We start from the raw sequence: 23,487 nt of genomic DNA, 5'->3' as shown, positions 1-23,487 counted from the left end.
TGACAAAATTTGCATTTAGGAGATATAAGCATTCAAATTTTACAGTCTCTCACTTCTGTTAAAACTTATCTCAGATTTTGGTGACATCATCGCAGACTACACTTTCTCGTCAAATCTTCTGTCCAATCAAAATGCTCTCTAGAATCTAAAGCCCACCCCCTACGCTGCAGCTGAAATCAGTCAGTTATTCACACATTTACTAATTTCTACATAGTAAAAGGCACTTAGTGCACTACATATGTGATAGGAAACGATTCAGTGTAAATAGGCTTTCTTTTGAGGCGAATAAAGTCTGTTTTCACGTTAGTTTCAAACACCGCAGCAGCGCACACACACCAATGGCTTTGGTCTAAATTTAGACTACTGACACGAGAGCGCAGCGCGGATCATATGCCCGAGTCGGCGCAGACAACAAACATATCGACCCATTTTAATTCTGCACAGAATGCTGCATTTTAAAGCGATATGGAGGAGATTATGATGCTAAACAGTGTTAGAGGAAACTGGCTTTACCAAACAGAAAGGTCCGCTCTTGCGCTCTAATCAAACTGTATATTAACGAAACGCTATTGGCCATTTCAAAAAAGGGGAGGAGCTACTAACAGCTGGAGCCGTTTCAGGGGAAATCACATCAACACATTGAATAATGCGGCGCGTTTCAAAGCACTTCAGTGGGCCCTTAAATTAAAATATTTTTTTTAAATAATGCATAACTGTCTGACTCTAAAAAATGCTGGGTTAAAAACAATCCAAGCTGGGTGAAAAATGGACAAACCCAGAAATTGGGTTGTTTGGATAGGTCCATTCACTGGGTTCAAACACCCCAATATCTGGGTTTGTTTAATCCAGCATTTTTTGGAGTGTGGATACATTCGACAGAAAACGATTTGCTGTAGTTCAACACGGTTAGTCTTTATTGTTTGAAGCTCTTGATTTAGGGTTAGGGGTAGTTCTCTCATTAGCATTCGCTCCCCAAGCCTCATTCAGCTCCCATGGCTCCTGGCCTCGGTCTGTGCCTTTAAGTTCATCTAACTGCATTTAAAAGAATATTTTAACTATAATACATTTAAATTTGATTGCCTTTAACATTCTGTGATGTGTCTGAAAGCATTAAGTTTGCATTAATTAATTATTATTTTAAAGGAGTTCTGTAATAAGTAGAGTACAAATAGGCTAAAGATATCATAAAAGTAAAAGTGTTTAAAAATCTTAGAAATGTATGAGTTGTTGGCAAGGTGGGTCTTTTATCCCACAAACTGGGTAAAAGGTTTACCAGCAAAAGGCACTCAGTATTGATACAAATACTTTAGCTAAAATAAGGTAATACTTGCTCAAAACAATCTCTTTAGCAACATTTTCAGTTTATTTTGATTAGTAAAAGAATACATTTTGTTCAATAAAAATACTGTCATCAAAATACGTTTAAGCTGCAGTCCTTAAGTTTCTCTTTGTCGCCATCTCTGTTTGAAACCTGGAATTGCAGTTATTTGCAGCGTTATCATCTGAACATGAGTTGTGCATCGGCGTGGCTCCTCAGCACGGATGAATCTAATGTTTTGAGGAGTATGTGTGGCCATTCATTAGTCGATATGGTGTGGATACAGTACATCAGAGGTCTTGGAGTATAACCTAAATAAGAATTTTGGCCCCACTTTATATTAGATGGCCTTAAGTACTATGTACTTACATCAAAAAATAAATACTGTGTACTTACTGTGTTCAAATTGTATTGCAAAACACCTTTGCTGATATTGAGGTGGGATACGGGTAGAGTTAGGGACAGGTGTGGTGATGTGGGTCAGTTTAAGGGTAGGTTTAGGTGTAAGGGAAATTCAAACTGTGTAATTACAAATGTAACTACAGAAATTAATTACAGATGTAATTACATGCAGGTATTTAAAAAAAAAAGTAAGTACAATGTAAAAACATGTATGTACACAAAAAGTGCATCGTATCAAATGATTAATTACAATGTTAGTACTTAAGTAGTTAAGGTCACCTAATATAAAGTGGGTCCAGAATTTTCAAGTAAAATGTCTGCCAATTTTGGGAACAGTTATGTCGGTGATTGAATGTAACGAAAGCTTGTATAACATCAAACCGTGCAAATTATTATTTTTATACTTTTCTTCTCAAATTGGTAGTGTTAACAGCTAGCCTGGATGCCAGCTGAACTTAGCCCCGCCCACAACATTTGAGCTCGGGCAGTTCGGTCTGGACTTCATCCATAGAGGAGTAATTATGCCCGAACAGAAACTGTTCGGACCAATGAAATTGTCAGGGTGGACTTTAGACGATGATGGACAGATGATTAACAGTAACGTAATCCATCAACGTCAATTTGTTCAACTTGGTTGAATTTGTTCAAATCCTAAACGGAGAGCTTGTCTGTATATGCATTCACCTTCACTATTTCTCTCTAAAATTATGATAATGTTGGTAAGTCACGTTACTCTGTGTATCTATTAATTATTTTTTGGTAACACTTTACAATAAGGGTGCACTAATATGCATTTATTCCTGCTTAATTAATGCACAGATAATCATGAGTTAATGTATTACTAATGGTGAACTAACCCATTAGTTGACTACGGGACTTTAACAACACGGCCAAGCAAAAAAATAAATAACATAATTTATTTAACCACACTTATTTTTGCACCGCGGAACGTTTTTCAATGAATGCGTTTCGACGGACCGATTATACTGGAACACCAACTAGCGCTCACGCGTCATGACAACAACAAACCGGTGTGAACATGAACGAAGAAGCTGATGAGACCACTTTGCTTGGCCCCGTGGATGGGAAATTTAGCTTTAAAAAATGAAAGGATATAAGCGTCGACAAGAGTATGGTTGTGTGCAAGCTCTACAACAAGCAATTTGCGTATCACCCCAGCACATCGAGCCATAAATATCACAAATATGCTAATGCTACGCTCATGAGATTAGAAAAATTACAAAGCCTCTAATTAATTAGATTCATTTTTTTAATCGATTCCCGGCCCTTATATATATATACAGTCTTGTTCAAAATAATAGCAGTACAATGTGACTAACCAGAATAATCAAGGTTTTTCGTATATTTTTTTATTGCTACGTGGCAAACAAGTTACCAGTAGGTTCAGTAGATTCTCAGAAAACAAAGGAGACCCAGCATTCATGATATGCACGCTCTTAAGGCTGTGCAATTGGGCAATTAGTTGAATTAGTTGAAAGGGGTGTGTTCAAAAAAATAGCAGTGTGGCATTCAATCACTGAGGTCATCAATTTTGTGAAGAAACAGGTGTGAATCAGGTGGCCCCTATTTAAGGATGAAGCCAACACTTGTTGAACATGCATTTGAAAGCTGAGGAAAATGGGTCGTTCAAGACATTGTTCAGAAGAACAGCGTACTTTGATTAAAAAGTTGATTAGAGGGGAAAACCTATAAAGAGGTGCAAAAAATGATAGGCTGTTCAGCTAAAATGATCTCCAATGCCTTAAAATGGAGAGCAAAACCAGAGAGACGTGGAAGAAAACGGAAGACAACCATCAAAATGGATAGAAGAATAACCAGAATGGCAAAGGCTCAGCCAATGATCACCTCCAGGATGATCAAAGACAGTCTGGAGTTACCTGTAAGTACTGTGACAGTTAGAAGACGTCTGTGTGAAGCTAATCTATTTTCAAGAATCCACCGCAAAGTCCCTCTGTTAAAAAAAGGCACGTGTAGAAGAGGTTACAATTTGCCAAAGAACACATCAACTGGCCTAAAGAGAAATGGAGGAACATTTTGTGGACTGATGAGAGTAAAATTGTTCTTTTTGGGTCCAAGGGCCACAGGCAGTTTGTGAGACAACCCCCAAACTCTGAATTCAAGCCACAGTACACAGTGAAGACAGTGAAGCATGGAGGTGCAAGCATCATGATATGGGCATGTTTCTCCTACTATGGTGTTGGGCCTATTTATCGCATACCAGGGATCATGGATCAGTTTGCATATGTTCAAATACTTGAAGAGGTCATGTTGCCCTATGCTGAAGAGGACATGCCCTTGAAACGGTTGTTTCAACAAGACAATGACCCAAAACACACTAGTAAACGGGCAAAGTCTTGGTTCCAAACCAACAAAATTAATGTTATGGAGTGGCCAGCCCAATCTCCAGACCTTAATCCAATTGAGAACTTGTGGGGTGATATCAAAAATGCTGTTTCTGAAGCAAAACCAAGAAATGTGAATGAATTGTGGAATGTTGTTAAAGAATCAAGGAGTGGAATAACAGCTGAGAGGTGCCACAAGTTGGTTGACTCCATGCCACACAGATGTCAAGCAGTTTTAAAAAACTGTGGTCATACAACTAAATATTAGTTTAGTGATTCACAGGATTGCTAAATCCCAGAAAAATTTTTTTTTTGTACAAAATAGTTTTGAGTTTATACAGTCAAAGGTAGACACTGCTATTTTTTTGAACACACCCCTTTCAACTAATTGCCCAATTGCACAGCCTTAAGAGCGTGCATATCATGAATGCTGGGTCTTGTTTGTTTTCTGACAATCTACTGAACCTACTGGTAACTTGTTTGCCACATAGCAATAAAAAATATACTAAAAACCTTGATTATTCTGGTTAGTCACATTGTACTGCTATTATTTTGAACAAGACTGTATATATATATATATATATATATATATATATATATATATATATATATATATATATATATATATATATATATATTGTTATTGGATCATTTCTGTCTGTCTGTTTGTCTATCTATCTGTACAGCCTAACTTTACAAAGCTGCTGTTTTTCTTTACCTGATCACCTGCTCCGATCTGCCTGTTCTAGCCTGCTGGTATATTTACCTCGAATCTGTTATAAAAACATGTTAAAAACATGTTAAGAGATTATACACCTCATAACCTTATGAAATTTGTGTATGATCATTCATAAAATTCTAGAGATTATAAAAATAAATAAATTAAGTATTAAAACTGCCTGCGTTAGGCGGCCGCGATTCACTGTTTAAATGAGTGAGCCACTTAAAATCGTTCATTCATACAATTCGTTCAAAAGTCAGATTAATTTAGGAAGAAAACACACACCGATGTGAATACTTTTTTCATTGATAATTACAGACGCTATTGAAAAATGAACTAGCAAAACAGCCAGCTGCTTTGGTAACTTGTTATACTGATATAGCTAAATACATGGCAATGGATTAGCTAGCTAAATATATGTACTTAGCTACACAATATTCTCATACCTCATTCTCTTTATTAATTTTTTACATCCCTATCTGACCAGCAGTTAAATATAGTCTGCTGTGCAGCACGTCTCTTCATTTTGGCGCTAATATTTGCTCTCCCATTTAAATACCACTCGCGTTGTTTTGGTGAAAGTGCGACTCATTGGTTGGGCGTTACCAATCGGTTCAATGGAAGGGGGACATTTTTTGTCCGATTTATTACAAACTCATATTTGATTAGGAACAAAATTATTGTTTCAAAACAAATGAATTCTACATATTTTTCTTTTGATCTATTGTGATTTTCATGTTTAAATATTGGGTTTTAAATATTCGGGGGGTTACATCTCCCCCATCCCACCCATAAACTACACCCCTGAGTCATATGCAGTTGCGCTGGAGAAAACCACACATCATTGGAAGTGTCAAACATCAATTATTAACTAGAAATATTAACAGAGTAATAATCATGAATATTTTGAATGGGACTCGAGTGGACTTCCGAGTCAATTCCGAGACCAAAGGCACACGAGTCCATGACGAGACCGAGACCCGAAAACCTAGCTAGGCAGCTGACTCGTTGCCTCGCTGCCTCATCAGACAATGTAAGGCAACTTTTTGTGGATGAAGGCATCTCATGAAACTAATACATTTCGGACAGACTTCTAAGGCAGTGTAACAGAGAGCTTTGAGATTTCTAAATAGAGAGAGCTTTGGTGAGAACTAAACACATTTAATTACTACAGTAGTGATTTCTCGCTAGAAATGACATCAGAAGTGTAATATGTTAAAAATGGTACATTTACACACAAACTGACCCGCAAACGCAACTTCTGGACGCCATCTTTTTTTCCCAGCTCAACTGTCACAAAATGGAAAGCACAGAATTGTGGGAAATCAAAGGCAGCCAAGGACACATGTACGCTGCCTTCAAAAATCGATCAGATGAAGGTCTCTCAGGAGACAGGAAGTGAAGCTAACATTAGATTCAGACAGCTTGATGCCTTCCTGCCTTCAAATGTGTTTTTCGAAGGCAGCATTTTCCAGGTTTCAGACGCAGCCATGGTCTCGAGACCGAGTCCGAGTCTCGAGTACAAATCACTGGCATCCAAACTATAATAATCATTTTGACAAAGCAGATTTGGCCCTCTAGTCACTCTAGTCCATAGTTGTGTTTGTGCTCTGGATTACTAAGGAAGTTTCTATTTGCGGTGCTTTTGCGCAGTGAGTGGTGTGGCCATTCACAATGTTTGTTGATCCTTAAAGTTTAATATTCACTAGAATCCACTCAAAATGCGAGACTATTTGATAAAAAAAAACTAAATGTATGAGACTGTTATAAAATTTGATTAGTGATTTAAAATATGAATTGAGTATTTGAGCATTGAGTGCAAAAATAAATTAATACCAAGTACATTTCCAAATATACAAATAACGTAACATAAAAGGTATAACAGCTTCTCTTGCCTTATTCACCGTTTCCCTCAAATAAGCAAGGAGTAAGCACATTTGGTGATATAAATGATTGTAAATTAGCATAAGCCCCAAACGGTCCGCAATGTCTTGTTTACATCTAGGTACTACAATTCCTTGCACTCAGGCAGTTTGCAATGACTTTGCCTGAAACGCTACAAAGACGTGAGCCGGGGTTTGAAGTCATAACATACAGCCTCAAAAACCTGCCTGGAATGTAGCGTTAGTGAACAGCTTTGGAGAATTCATTTTAAATTGAAATGTTTCTCCAATTAAAGAGATAGGAGCTGTACTATCATGACTTAAAGGGTTAGTTCACCCACAAATTAAAATTCTATCATTAATTACTCACATTAAACCCAAAAGACCTTTGCTCATCTTCAGAACCTAAATTAAGATATTTTTTGATGAAATCCCAGAGCTCACTGATCCCTCTATAGACTGATGTAATTTACACTTTTAAAGCCCAGAAAGATTGTAAAAGCGTTTGTTAAAATAGTCCATGTGACTCTAGTGGTTTAACCTTAATTTTATGATGAGACAAGAATACTCTTTGTGCGCAAAAAGCAAACAAAAATAACGACTTCATTCAACTATTTCTTCACGTCTGTGTCAGTCTCCTACGCTGTTGATGTAGTAAATACAGTACAGCACTTCAGAGTTACGTGTGAGCTACGCCAACACATGGGCTTACCATCGGCCGATCCTGAGCACCACGACGCATGTGTATGATGCTGGCGTAGGAGCTACCCAATGTAAACTGCCTAGAGGACTGACACTGTCAAGAAGAAATTGACACTGTCAAGAAGAAATTGTTGAAAAAAGTTGTTCTTTTTTGTTTATTTTTGTGCACAAAAAGTATTCTTGTCTTCATAAAATTAAGGCTGAACCATTGAAGTCCCATGGGCTATTTTAACAATATCTTAACTACTTTTCTGGGCCTTGAACAGAGTACTCTTGAAATTCATAAAAATATCTTAATTTGTGTTACGAAGATGAACGAAGGTCTTTAAGGGTTAATTCACCCAAAAATGCTAATTATTTCATCACTCACCCTCATGTCATTGGACACCCATAACACCTTCTTTCATCTTCGGAACACAAATGAAGATATTTTTGTTGAAAGCTGATGGCTGAGAAAGGCTTCAGTTAGGCCTCCATTGGCATTCAGTATATTTCCAGTGACCCACTCACAAGACCCATAAAGGCACTAAAGACTTCGTTACAAAGTCCATCTCACTACAATGGCTGTACAATAATTTTACGAAGTGACGAGAATAGTTTTTGTGCGCAAAAAAAATCAAAACAATGACTTTATCCGCCAAGATATTGTCTTCCGTGTAGGTCTCTGACATGAACTCACCTGGAACTCATGCAATAGCGGGGCTCCTCCTCTTCCGGGTCATGTATTGAACGGTGGAGCTGCGTCATATTCTCGCACATGCGTCGAGTTCACATCAATAACGTTTGGAACAACATGAGGGTAAATAATTAATGACATAATTTTCATTTTTGGGTGAACTGGTCCTTTAAATAGCTTTCCTGGAAAAGCAGCTCAAGTGGTATGCATGTACTGGTATGTGGGTATGTAACACCACACTGGTAGATCACTAGAGACACCTCTCAACAACAAAGAAAAAAGAAGTTCACAGGTAGTACACAATACACATTGTGTTACACTTCGAGCTGCTTCACATGCCTTAAATGCACCTTATGGCAGCCAACTTATCTAATGGCTAGGTCTTCTTGGAGGGATACTTGCGTTGGCAGATGTAGTCCATGTACATGCCCCATTTCTTATACTCAAATAAAACTAAAGGGCCAGGCACACCTGGCTTGTATTGTTCAATGTTTATTGTCCCCTGCTCTGTTGGGGGTAATGCTATATTGGACAGCAGCAGCATGTCTTACATGCTCATAGCAGCGTGTTGTGTACATATAGGCAGTAGCAAGTCCCGAACTTGCTCTGCAGCAGCAGCTATTCCTCCAAGACCAACCATATCAATAACATATCCATTACCATGCCAAACACTCAGAGAGTTGTCATGACAGAGCTGTATTTCTTTTTTCTTTTTTCATAAGGGTATTTATTTCTTTATTTATTTTAAATAGCCACGGCCAAGCAAATAAGTTGCTCCGTTAGCTTTTGTTTACTTTTACTGTTTCTTTTTCATCCCAAACGGTCAGTAGTTTTGGACTTTATACTGGTACAGTTTGCCCTGGATGCATTAAGTTTGATTAACTGCTGCTGAAGCTGTTTATGTTTTGTTTTGTTTCAATGGTTACCAACATTCTCTTATGTATATTTATAAAAGAAATCTCTCTGCTCTTGCCATAGGGTTCTGCGGACTCGTACACTAGTCGGCCGTCGGACTCAGATGTGTCTCTGGAGGAAGATAAAGAGACCTTACGCAGAGAAGCTGAGAGACAGGCTCAGGCTCAGCTCGAAAAGTCCAAGGTCTTGCATGTTTTACTCAATTATGAATGTCTCAATAACTGGCAGTTTGACAAGGGTTTGCTAAATGTCTGTTTTTCTGCCTAATTGTGAGTCTAGCTGTGGCTATATTCAGAATATCACACTGCCATATTACTCCTGCTATATCTTCAGTTGTGATTTTTACATTATTGGCATCAGCCTGGGGCCGATCTAAATTATATTAATATTGTGTCTGAAGAACTAGTTTGACCAACTAGCCTTAGTCTTAACTAGTCTTACTTTAAATCAAATTTGACCACTGTAACTTTTTATGTTACTAACTTTAAAGGTGTCATGAACTGGCCTTTTCTTCTTTCTTTTTTTTTAATGGTGTCTGAGGTCAACTAATGATGTCTGTGTGGGTTTTACATTCAAAAACATCATAATGAATAATTAATAGGCTATTTTCTACACTGGCTTTGAGGCTGTCTCCTGAACGCTGGGTTTTGATGGGCGTTCCAAGACTTGGAAGTAAACGCCCACGGCTAGGATTGGATAAGATTTGCATATTTAATGAGCTTCTGCTCCGCTGTCAGTTCACATGAAGGAGGGATTGTTTTGAAAGCGGCAAACGGAATGATTCTCTCGATCACAGGGCTCGTAAACGTCTTTATCAAACAAACACAAAGATTTAATTCTCATCCACTCACGATTGAGTGAAATATTATTTTTGTATTACTTGGCCCTACCGAAGGAGCTGGAGGAAGTGGCTAGGGAGAATGAAGTCTGGGCGTCTCTGCTTAGACTGTTGCCCCCGCGACCCGGCCCAGGATAAGCGGAAGATAATGGATGGATATTACTTGGCCCCACCAGATCAGTGGATATAAGCGTGAACCGCACACACACACACACACCTGCCATCTGGCTTACGTTTTGGTAGCCCGTCTGGAAAACACATAGCCCTGGGACGTTAAGCTCTGTAAGCCCTTGCCCACACATGTCCGAGTCTGACCCTGAATCGCAATGAACCAACAAATAAAGGATTCTGCAGCCTGTGACAGCATGCTAAGGTATGTTCTGTTAGATACGTACACATAATCAACATGATCTGTAACAATGCAATACTATCACATATTTAAAAAAAGTGTGTTGCACCATTCCTGTCAGATCCAATATAGAAGGAACAGAATTGTGTTTTAAAGGGTTAGTTCACCCAAAAATGAAAATAATTTAATTAATTACTCATCCTCTTGTCGTTGGACACCCGTAAGACTTTCGTTCATCTTCGATACACAAATGAAGATATTTTTGTTGAAAGCTGATGGCTGCGAAAGGCTTCAGTTAGGCCTCCATTGGCATTCAGTACATTTCCACTCACAAGAACCATAAAGACACTAAACACATCGATACAACGTCCATCTCACTACAGTGGCTGTACAATAATTTTACGAAGCGACGAGAATAGTTTTTGTGCGCAAAAAAAAATCAAAATAATGACTTTATCCGCCAAGTTATTGTCTTCCGTGTAGGTTTTGGATGTGAACTCACGTGATAGCGGAGCTCCTCTTCGCTTCCGGGTCATGCATCTGAACGGCGAAGATATCTGTGTCATATTCTTGCGCATGCGTTGAGTTCACGTCAATAACTTGGTGGATAGTCGCTATTTTGATTTTTGTGCGCACAATAACTATTTTCGTCACATTGTAATATTATAGTACAGCCACTGTAGTGAGATGGACGTTGTATCGATGTGTTTAGTGCCTTTATGGGTCTTGTGAGTGGGAATGTACTGAATGCCAATGGAGGCCTAACTGAAGCCTTTCTCAGCCATCAGCTTTCAACAAAAATATCTTCATTTGTGTAGGCTAATTCATGAAATATTATTTGGGTAAACTAACCCTTTAATATCAATATATCTGCAAATCGAGTATTGACCTAAGACTGGTTTACAAACGATTCCGCAGTGAAATGAAGCAAATACATGTACAATGTCTTCCCCACGTGAGATGGAACGTAATTAAAAATAAAGTTCAACCACACATTCCTAATATTAGGATCTGAAGGAAGCTTATATGCAGCGACTGTGTTCTTCCAAAAACAGGAATAGCGCAATATCTTACTATCTTCAGCATGTTTACTGCTGCTGGCTAGCACAAGCCGAACAGCTCCATGAGTCAGTGGGCGGAGCTACTGAATTAGACGTGCTTATTATTCTGTAGAGCAGGGGTGTCCAACTCTGGCCCTGGAGAGCTACCGTCCTGCAGATTTTAGCTCCAACCTGTATCAAACACACCTGAACCAGCTAATCATGGTAATCAGGGTGCCAGATAATTACAGACAGGTGTGTTGGAGCAGGGTTGGAACTGAAATCTGCAGGATGGTAGCTCTCCAGGAGCAGGGTTAGACACCCCTGACGTAGAGGCAGTGTTTCGCCACACAGTGATGTTAAGGTGTGGCACATTCTAAAAACAATCAATCGTTTGCTGGGCCTGTAGTCTATAAAAGCGGCCTGGTGTCTTTTCTTTGACAAACAAGGACGTTTTCAGCTCTGAAACTTACAGGATATTCTAATATTAACTTGACCTTTATATATCAAAAGCTCAAGGGAAAGTTGATTTCTCAATTCATCACCCTTTAAAAAGTTAGGACCAGTCCTAAAGAAAAAAAGTTAGATGACTAACTTTTAAGACTAGTCTAAGCAATTTCTGTTTAGCCGATAAGTTTTGGCAGTAGCTTTATTTTCTCAGTGCTGAGAACGCAGAGCTTGATAAATTGTTATATTCATGTCATATGTCGCTGTGTACTGTATGTACAAACCCGATTCCAAAAAAGAGTTGGGACACTACAAATTGTGAACAAAAGCAGCACATCTCAAAAAAGTTGGGACAAGGCTATGTGTACCACTCTGTGGCATCCCCTCTTCTTTTTATAACAGTCTGCAAACGTCTGGGGACTGAGGAGACCAGTCGCTCAAGTTTAGGTATAGGAATGTTGTCTCATTTTTGTCTAATACAGGCTTCTAGTTGCGCATCTGCCTTAGGTCTTCTTTGTGGCATCTTTCTCTTTATGATGCACCAAATGTTTTCTATGGGTAAAAGTTCAGGGTAGGGTTGCATCAGTTCAAACAAGTTCTTTCTTAAATGTGAACGTAAAGTCCACACTAAAGGCTTAGTAACTACTAGCTAGTTTGTAACTAACTGTACTTTTTTCGATTGCACCATTTGATCTTAAGGCAGAACATAGCTAGTAGGTCGTAAGCTCCCCGTAAAGTAATGCGTGGTCGCATTATATGAAATTTACCCTCAATGATCCAATAGCAGCCTTCAAATACGTGAGTTTACGATACGTTCAGTTTATCCTTAATTATTGTAACTTATTTTGCTACATGTAGGCTAACCAATGGTAAATATGTTTCCATTAAATACAATAATTAATTATAAATAACTTAAGTAATTTTATATATAAATAACCTTCAGAAGCATGCAGTATATGAAACAACATTAATAAGGATCAATAAATAAAAAAATTACAAAAAAATTAACAAAGTAATCTATTCACATAATGTTTTCTCTCTTAAAAATAAAAGTAAGTGTAAATGTCAGCGTTATCATATACATTATGCAGTTCAGTCTGTCTGCTACTACCTATTCTAACCGTTTATTCCTGATCGGAGGCATCCGTAAATATTTAGTTTATACGTAGATTTACGCTTCAACTAAGTTTAGTGGTGCAACGTAAAAATATTTAGTAGTGCATAAGTTGTAACTTACTGCCCATTTACGTCAAAACTAGGCTAAGTTGTAACTTACGCACAGCTGATGCAACTGGCCAGTGGACTCCAGTCTGGCCATTTCAGTACCATTTTTTATCATATCATATATCATATCATATCATATCATATCATATCATATCATATCATATCATATCATATCATATCATATCATATCATATCATATCACATATCATATCGTATCGCATCACATCACATCACATCACATCACATCGTATCGTACCACACCATACCGAATTTTTTATTACCGTGTTGTATTGTATTGTTTATGTGCACTGGAAGCTTCAGCACCAAAAAAAATTCCTTGTGTGTGAAAGCACACTTGGCAATAAAGCTCTTTCTGATTCTGATTCTGATCATATCATATCATATCATATCATATCATATCATATCATATCATATCATATCATATCATATCATATCATATCATATCACATCATATCATATCATACATTATCATATCAATCATATCATATCATATCATATCATATCATATCATATCATATCATATCATATCATATCATATCATATCATATCATATATCATTCCGATCACTGGCCACTAGAACATCTAGGCTCTGATTCTGATTCTGATCATATCATATCATATCATATCATATCATATCATATCATATCATATCATATCATATCATATCATATCATATCATATCATATCATATATCATGGCCTGACATTGTCATGTTGGAAAATGCAAGATCTTTCCTAAAAGAGACGGCGTCTGGATGGGAGCATATGTTGTTCTAGAACTTGGATATACCTTTCAGCATTGATGGTGCCTACCCAGATGTGTAAGCTCGCCATACCACACACACTCATGCAACCCCACACCATCAGAGATGCAGGCTTCTGAACTGAGCGCTGATAACAACTTGAGTTGTCCTTGTCCTCTTTAGTCTAGATGACATGGCGTCCCAGTTTTCCAAAAGATCTTCAAATTTTGATTTGTCTGACCACAGAACAGTTTTCCACTTTGCCACAGTCCATTTTAAACGAGCCTTGGCCCAGAGAAAACGCCTGGGCTTCTGGATCATGTTTAGATATGGCTTCTTTTTTGACCTATAGAGTTTTAGCCGGCAAAGACGAATGACACAGTGGATTTGTTGTTACCGACAATGTTTTCTGGAAGTATTCCTGAGCCCATGTTGTGATTTCCATTACAGTAGCATTCCTGTATGTGATACAGTGCCGTCTAAGGGCCCGAAGATCACAGGCATCCAGTATGGTTTTCTGGCTTGACCCTTACGCACAGAGATTGTTTCAGATTCTCTGAATCTTTAGATGATATTATGCACTGTAGATGATGATAACTTTAAACTCTTTGCAATTATTCTCAGAGAAACTCCTTTCTGATATTGCTCCACTATTTTCCGCAGCAGCATTGGGGAATTGGTGATCCTCTGCCCATCTTGACTTCTGAGAGACACTGCCACTCTGAGAGGCTCTTTTTATACCTAATCATGTTGCCAATTGACCTAATAAGTTGCAAATTGGTCATTCAGCTGTTCCTTATATGTACATTTAACTTTTCCGGCCTCTTGTTGCTACAGAAAGGTTGTCCCAACTTTTTTGGAATGTGTTGCTCTCATGAAATCCAAAATGAACCAATATTCGGCATGACATTTCAAAATGTCTCACTTTCAACATTTGAATTCTATTGTTAGTAAAATATAAGTTTATGAGATTTGTAAATTATTGCATTACTTTTTTATTCACAATTTGTAGAGTGTCCCAACTTTTTTGGAATCGGGTTTGTAAAATTTGCATCACCTGGTCTTTGCTTGTTTGTGAAAAGTGCTATAATAGGATTTCAGAATCAAGAAGTTGCTAAAAACATAAATGTTTATTTTACCATTTTTTCCCCCAAGTTTTTTTTTTCCATATTTATTAATTTAACCAAAAACCTTTTGGGTTTATCTACACATTGAGTACCATCTTCTTCTTAAGCTAATTTTTAGAACTTTCTCTGAGGCAAATCAAAGCAGCTGTGTGGAAGCAATACATGAAATCTCACTGCATTAGTCTTTCTAATCTATTTTTATTCTTCTATTGTCTATTCAATCTTGTTTTTGTCACTCTCTTTTTCACCTCTAGGGGAGGTAGTTATTTTTAGTGCTTGGCTTCAATCATATTTTATTATTTATTTATTGAATGCTCACATTAATATTGAAAATAAAGCCAGATGGCAGTAAAATATTCAAACAGAAGTAAAAATCTTCACTGACCATGTTTCTTGAAATATCTGCATTTTTTTCTCTAATACACGCATAGTTTCACAGATTAGATGCTTTTAAAAGTGCCTTAAAGGAATAGTTCACCCAAAGATATAATTTTTTCTTCCATGGAACACAAAATGTGTTAAAACTGTGCTTTATTATAAAAAGGAATGCTCCAAAAATAACAAAACAGCAAAATTTATTCTAAGACTTCTAAAGCCATCCTCTAAAAATTCCTTTGGATGATTAAAAATAAATAAATAATAATAACAATAAGACATTATACACAGTTAGAATATAGAGCTATAAACTTATGTGGACAGCACAGCTCAGTTTTTTTCTTGGAAATAAACAGTACCAGCCATAGTTTTGAATAATTAAGATTTAGAATGATTTCTGAGGGATCATTTGACACTGAAGACTGAGGTAATGATGCTGAAAATTCATATTTGACACCATAGATTATTACATTTTAAAATATATTCAAATAGAAAACAGTTATTTTAAACTGTGTATATCAAATTTTTTTACTGTATTTTTGATCAAATAAACGCAGCCTTGAATGAAGTCTCTAGATTTGTTATCTTGCTAAATCTGAATGTTTTCTGAAGTTCTGAAGATACAATTGAAATTAGAAAGATAATTTATATAGAGGTCTCAGTTTTCTCTATTCGCACTGGTGTGTTTAAAAAATTGTGATACTTAAGCAATAGTATAACATTTTTCTTCCTTAAGAGCAGATACCTGAATTACAGCATTTCATCAAAAATCTGAATCTGTGTTGGTCAAAAATGTAGCAACACTCTCAAATGAAGCAAACATGTTGTCAAATGTCTTTTTGGTTGATGAATGAAACCGTATATGAATGGGCATGTACAAATTAGGTTCAAATCACTATGTCTGATCAATACTGCATGCATAATGGAAAATAGTGTTACATAATGGCAGACAGTGGCTGCAAAAACAAAACAGGGATTTAAAAATGAACAGAGAACTACAAACTACAAAAATGAATATACAAAATATGATTTAAAGCTCCTATAATAAATATTACATTGCATAATTTAGCATTTGCATTTTCTATTATAATATAAAGGTGATTAAAAAAGATAAAATTAGCTTTTTCTTGACAGATCAAGGAGACTCATGAAGAGCATGTGAGCAACCCACCATCACCACTTCTATTAGAGGACACCGTGTCCTCTGTTTGTCATACCCATAATTCATTGTGTGTGCAGTACAGACAGTCTTGTGTCCATATTGATTTTGTCCTGTAGTAAATGCTACTGTTGTTTTCTGTTTTAAAGATATTGGGGGAAAATCTGCAAATAATAATCTGAGTTGATTTGTAATGGCAACCCCCTTTTTTCAGTTGTGTTTACTGTGCAGTTTCTAAATGGAAATGCCTCCACCATCTAGAGAAAAACGTTTTTAAAAAAATCATTAAAGTGAATCCTCCACTAGAAGGCAGCGGGCCCATTAAGTCAATTTGTAGGCGTGTCAGCATGTCACAAATACATTTTAAAGGGGACATATCATGAAAATCTGACTTTTTCTGTGTTTAAGTGCTATAATCGGGTCCCCGGTGCATCTACCAACACAGAAAACGTGAAAAAGTACAACACATTAACTTTGTTTTGGTAAGCCTTTCTCTTCTGATGTAGGAAGGGAATCTATTATAATTTACTGGCCCCTTAATCTGCACGTTTCAACCAGTTTATTAAAGGGTTAGTGTACCCAAAAATAAAATTGATATCATTAATGAATCACCCTAATGTCATTCCACACCCGTAAGACCTCCAAAGTAGTCAAAGTAGTCTATGTCATGCCAATGTCACGTGATTTCAGCAGTTTGGCAGTTTGACACGTGATCCAAACAGCTGAAATCAGGTGATATTGGCGATCCGAATCATTGATCGATTGAGGTTTAAAAAAAAAAGGAGGAAGAGAAGACTGATGCTGAATAAAGTCGTAGTGTTTGTTATTTTTGGACCAAAATGTATTTTCGATGCTTCAGGAGATTCTAATTAACTGATGTCACATATGGACTACTTTGATGATGTTTTTATTCCCTTTCTGGACATGGACAGTATAGTGTGCATAGACTTGAATATGCTCTGGGACTAAAATATAAAATATCTTAAACTGTTCTGAAGATGAACGGAGGTCTTACGGGTGTGGAACAACATTAGGGTGAGTCATTAATGAATTTCATTTTTGGGTTAATTAACCCTTTAAGCACCTCCCTGGAAAGGCATACGGTCTGTATTTGTTTACTGTTAGTTGTAAAGAGTTTTTTAGTTTAGCTGTGTATGCTGATGATAATGCAATTCACCCTTCGCCGGCAGTTTGATTGACAGGCGTTCTGACCAAAATCGTGTTTTTGCTCACCCCAAAAAAGTGCCAATTTTAAAATGCTTTAAAAAAATATCCTTGGGGTATTTTGAGCTAAAACTTCACATACACACACTCTACATACACATACACAAGATGATTTATATTACATCTTCCCCTTTAAGCTTTGACGGAGAATTCGCTTTGAGACATACTAAACACTGTTTGTATAAATCATTACAAGCATTTCTTATCTTTGATGATGCATTTTTAAAAATAATTCTTGCAAGTCACTTTTTAGGACTTGCATGTGCCAAACCACGAAACAAAGACACTCATTCAACTAGAAGAAGGGCAAACAAGTTGCTCATTAAATTTCCACAGTCCATCTGAGCTCTGGTGTGCATTGCTCTGTCTCATCAAGATTATCAACTGCATATAAGTGTAAAAATGTCTTTGGCACAACCCTTCTCCTGTGGAGAAAGAAACATTGCAATGACAGTTCCTTCTGTTTGTTTTGCTGCCCCCCCTGGCAGCGGCATCTGCAGCTTGTTTTCCCTTGGATTGAGGCGAGTTGTCCTTTGAGTGTCCTGTTAGTTTGATAACAGCTCCTTCTGCAGGGAGAGCACATGACTCCTTGATTAAATTACCTGCTGGTGGTGAGAGTTAGGAAGTCCAGCAGTAGTTAAAAATCATCTGCGTTCCCACACAGGTCCGACACTCCATGTATTCTATGGTCTGCGTACACATTGACCCTTTTTCCTAAAGCAAACTGTAGGTCTTGTTTCAAAATGACAAGTTCTACAACTCGAGCCCTTCGCATGAAAAAGAACCATAGTCAACAGTTTCACCACAACCAATTACGACATCTCAGTCTGTGAAGCGTGTTCACTCCTTATGAAAGCGGGACCCATCAACAAACAGTTTCATGGCATTAGGTAGAGTCTCAGTGTCTAGAGGGCTCTTGGTGACATGTTCAATTAGTTGTAGACAGTTATGCCCTAGGGGTGTGACAAGACACTTATCTCACGAGAGGAGATGAGATGAGACACAAGATTGGGTTCACGAGAACGAGACAAGGCAAGATTTGTACATACTATTTTTAAGAAACCCTCAATGATAAATGACTAGAAAAAAAATAAAAATAAGGTGCATTTGAAATGTTTTAACTCATCTTATGAATGTCATTTCATTTCTACTTTCGGAGTATGAATTATCATACAGTAAAAGACAACAAGCACTTTAAAGGTTTTACCAAAACCTCAACTGACTGGCTCTCTTCACTGTATGATTGTCTCTTCAGATCTTAGAACTGCACATGAGCTTCTTTTGACCTCCCAACTGAAATCCTTCCCACAAATAGATATTAAGTGCAAACAATAACAGGCAAACAATAATGCTGAATAGGACTTATTACCCACCCAGGTCCAGCATTAGCATGACTTAAAGCTGGTGTGGAAGTAAGAGTCGTTTTACTACTCACAAATGCATCTTCAATCTCTTCTGTCTATTCAATTAGTTGTTGTCCTGGCTTTTCTCCTTTCAAGGCCTATGTAAGTGGTGATCAGTGTTGGCCAGTCCATATCACCCTGTAGCCCAAAAAACTGCTTGCCCACTGAAGCTAAGCAGGGATGAGCCTGGTCATTACCTGGAAGGGAGACCTCATGGGAAAACTAGGTTTCTGCTAGAAGAAGTGTTAGTGAGGTCTGCAGGGGGCGCTCACCCTGTGGTATGTGTGGGTCCTAAAGCTGTAGGATAGTGATGAGGACACTATATTGTAAGAAGCATCATTTATCTATTGAGGCAATAAACGAGTTCCTGCCTCTCATTAAAAATCCCAGGATGTCCTTCGAAAAAGACAAGGGGTTTGACCCTGGCATCCCTGCCAAATGTGCCCATTGGCCTCAATATCATCCCCATAGACTCTGTCTCCTCTCCACCATAAGCTGGTGTGTGGTGGGTGTTGTGTCCCAATATGGCTGCCGTCGCGTCATCTTTGTTGATGCTGCATATTGGTGTAGATTCCCTATTTCCATAGTAAAGTGCTTTGAGTACCTATTTAAATATGACAAATTATTATTATTATTCAGAAACATATCTGCGGCAGTAATTCAGAAGTCCTATTATTTGCCTTAGACAAGTAACAGTGTGTGGTGTGGCAAGCAGCAGGCTCCGGCCCACGGCGAACGCCGGCAACTCCTCCGCTCCCTCCAGGACGGCCACCACCCCACCTCGACCCAGGGGCACGGCAGCGAGCTCTCCGTCCCACCGGTCTTCACTCGCTCCAGCATCACCGCCTCGGGCAGTCACTCGCGGTCTTTCATCATCCGCGCTGCCCGAACTCCTCAGCACCGTGATCCCCCTCAGCAGCGAGGGCTCTCCGGCAGCGTGTCCCTCCTTCCTCCCGGGTTTCGGCACCAATGTAATAAAGTTCGTGGATGGAAGGAAGGAGGCGGGAACCGGCGAACTCTTCAAAACTTTAATTCAAAATAAATAAACAAATGAAACTAAAACCGTGGGCAGCCCCTCACGGACGACTGCCCGCAAATACCCACACAATAAACCGTGGGTAGCCCCTCACGGACGACTGCCCACATAAACATAATAAAACATAACGTAAAGTCCAGGCCTGGTCCTCTCTCCTTTTCCGCTGCCTTCGTTCCTCCTTTTATGCTCCCGTCCCTTGGCCGCGAGACGAGACCGGTGTGTCACGCAGCTGGTACTCATTACCACTCGTCACCGGCCTCTCTCGTGGTCCCTCGCCACACTGCTTGCCACACCACACAGTGGTTCGACCAAGTTCGGCAATGGCCTTAAATCTCTCTGGGGTGATGTGTCAGCCATAAACTCCAACAATTTGACCCAGATAATTCGGTTGTGCTGTAGCTTTTTTCAAATTCACTTTAAAAACCCTAATTTTCAAGGGCTTTCAAAACAGCAGTTTAACGTTTGAACTCCGCTGGTCTATAATGAATATGTCATCCACATAATTTATGATAGACGCGTCAGAATCTTTTACCTGGCGTACAGGGTCAATGAATAATGCAGGTGCCTGATGAAACTGCTTGGGAGAGGTAAAAAAACGCTGTTATAAATTAGTCCATTTGCACTGTTTAACAACTTTTATTGAAATTGAATTCATTAAACTGTAAAAACACTCTCCAGACTTGGCAGGGCTAATGCCGAACGCCTGATTCTGTAACAGACTTGTGCAAGAAATGTAACATAAATGAACTGGGTGTACGTGGAGCTTAACGGATCGCACGCGCTAAAGAGCAATCAACATGTTGAAAATAGCAAGATATTGCGCTGTGCCTAGTTGCAGAAGAACACAGTCCCTGCAAAAGCACTTCCTTTGGATTCTACTATTAGGAATGTGTGGTTGAACTTTATTACTAATGAAGATCCAGCTAACGGGGATAAGACATTACATGCTTGTTTCTTCATTTCACCGCGGATTCGTTTGTAAACAAGAGACTGGATTTGCAGACAGGATGAGATTACATGAATGAATAAAGCAAAACACTAATGTGAGTAAAAATAAATTTGCTATGTGATAGTTTTGCATTGTTACAGATCGTTTGATATTCTGATTATGTACGAGTCCAACTGAACATAACTTGGCTCGCTGTCACAGGCTGGAGAATCGTTTATTTGAGGTGTTGGTTCATTGTGCTGCGATTTGTGCGATCAGACTAGGACATTTATGGCCTAGGGCTCGCAAAGCCCAACGTCCCGCAGCTATGTGTTTTCCAGATGGACTAAACATAAGCCGCTCAGCAGGCCGGTGAATCTTAAATAGTGAAATAACATTCCTTTCTTGATGTGCGTTGTTCACTCTCTTCACTTGATATTTGAAGGAAAACTACAATCGCAGAAGTTTTAATCATGTTGATTTGTCTAAGTCTGAAGTGAGGCTTGTGTGTGCGTGTGTGTGTTAGTGATGTACGGTTCAGGGTTGGCGGGCCAAGTATTTTTTCAAAGAATAGCAAAAATGGACAGGAACTGTCCTGTAAATAGTTTCTACAGTAAGACAAAGCTGGAAATACAGCAATAATACTGTAAAAGCTATACAATTCAAATAATTTACAGAGTATATGAAGTATGTCCATGAAAACCTAAAAACGAGCTTGCTCCGGTCCGTAAATGATTCATGCGCGTTGCGAGCGTTGTTAAACTCATCATGCCGGGTGTTGTTTGAATTCTCTGCTGTAATGTGATCTGATTCATAATACAGCACAGTGATTGGATTTAGTGTGCTTTCACACCTGCCTCATTTAGTTCGGTTGAATCGTACTAGAGTTCGTTTCCCTCTTTGGTGCGGTTCATTTGGTCTGGTCTGAAAGCAGCAATCGCAAAACTATCCCGCGCAGTCGTCTCTCCACAGTGTTATTATAGTTTGCTGGCTTTGCCTCTTAGGCTGGAATTTTCCCACACATAAATTCTGACCAATCAAAAAGCAGTTTAGGAAATACGCCATGGCCAATGAGCGATGTGGATGTTGTCACGTGCTTGCGTTTTGGTTCGTTTCAACTGGTTCGGACCAAAGCAATCAGTGTGGTGTGAAAGGGAACTAAAAAAGTTGAAAAATGCAACAATGTATAATTGTTTGCCCTTGGTTCGGACCAAATGAACCGAACTAGAGATGTGAAAGCACCCTTAATGAGCTCTTTGTCATGAATAATAGGCATGATAGGCAGCCAATCTCCACTCAAGATCTTTGACGATATTGCGCATGGACGTCAAAATCCATGACTTGCTCCAACTTTGCTTTTCAAAGTTTTCCGGAAGACAGAATTTGCTCTAAAAATGCAAAATAACTTTCGATTATGAAAAAACTTACTTGAGTACCTTCAGTGTTTTCAATGATGTGCAGTCCGTACATATCAGTTCACATCTCAAACAATGTGTTTTGCAGTTACATTGACCTTTAATATGATCATTCCACCACCCCAGAATGCCAGTGGTTCACCTTACTGGAGCCATCGCCTCATAGGGCATCCTGTAACAAAGACACTTAGGGTGCTTTCACACCTACCTTGTTTGGTCCGGATTTTCGGACTTTTCAGTTTGGTACGAACCAAAATTACAGGTGTGAAACCTCCCCCGGACCATGGTCCGGACCAAACAGACGAAATTTGGTCCGACGAAAAGAGGTAGTCTCGGTCCGGACCAAACAGAACAAAGGTTCGGTTCGTTTCTTGTGTGAAAGCATTTTCTGTATAGTTCGGACTTTCAGACCATTTACAGGAAGTTCTGGTGTAGGATTAGTGAAAAAACACAGATTAAACTCACTGCACATGTGAGCAGCAGTGATGGAGCGCGCAGCATTTTAACCAGAACCGCTTGTGTACTTATGTCAGCTCGCGTGAACAGCGTGCTCTGCTTGACTATATGAGTTTCGGTTTATTTATGAGACCGCTCCAGTTCATGTGCAACGCAAATGATCACTCCGTCACGGGATGTCTGCTATATTATTTATTTAAGCTTATTTATTAAATTCAGGCAAACGATGAAACATTTATTAAAATTAAGATACAAAATAAAGCTTTCTACAAAACAAATCTTAATGTCTTTGACATATATTGCACATCTGTGCACGTTTCATAATCAATTTAGCCTAGATGAAATTTAAAAATAACATTATAATATTTAAACATAACTATAAAATAAAATACATTGTTTGGCTAAAAAGCCTATCTTTTAGGAGCTCCTCCTTTCCTGTCGGCGCCGATAAAATGTTTGCTCAACGAGGACGTTCATTTGGTGAATTTGCCTCGAGTATAGTTGGTGCTGCAGATAGTAATGCCATAATATTAACAGTATTGGCAACGATGCGTCTGCTGTTCATTCTTGTCAAAGTTAGCCGCTGAATTGACAACACACTGACGTCAGACGCACGTCCGCTAACAAACCAATCAATGTTAAGATGCAGCCCACATAGATGATGACGACAGGACGCCAGTGCGTCATGTAAAGTTCTTTGGTGCGCTGACATAACTGCAATGT

General features: G+C 38.6%; 1 protein-coding gene across 6 annotated transcripts in view; it reads left to right on the top strand.

Moving 5' to 3' along the window:
• cacnb2a (calcium channel, voltage-dependent, beta 2a) overlaps positions 1–23,487 on the top strand; it is a 67,089-nt gene that overhangs the window by 8,622 nt on the left and 34,980 nt on the right. For 3 of the 6 annotated variants that reach the window (XM_067423682.1, XM_067423605.1, XM_067423824.1), the window contains exon 2: positions 9,044–9,163. In XM_067423682.1, the coding sequence (XP_067279783.1) occupies positions 9,044–9,163 (120 nt within the window). Of the gene's footprint in view, positions 1–5,639; positions 5,838–9,043; positions 9,164–23,487 lie in introns of those variants that run through there. The other 3 variants (XM_067423895.1, XM_067423534.1, XM_067423763.1) reach the window with 3 other exon arrangements.

Source organism: Pseudorasbora parva, chromosome 1, assembly GCF_024679245.1.
Source record: "Pseudorasbora parva isolate DD20220531a chromosome 1, ASM2467924v1, whole genome shotgun sequence".
Classification (NCBI taxonomy): domain Eukaryota; kingdom Metazoa; phylum Chordata; class Actinopteri; order Cypriniformes; family Gobionidae; genus Pseudorasbora; species Pseudorasbora parva.
This window is presented reverse-complemented; position numbering and strand designations above follow the sequence as displayed.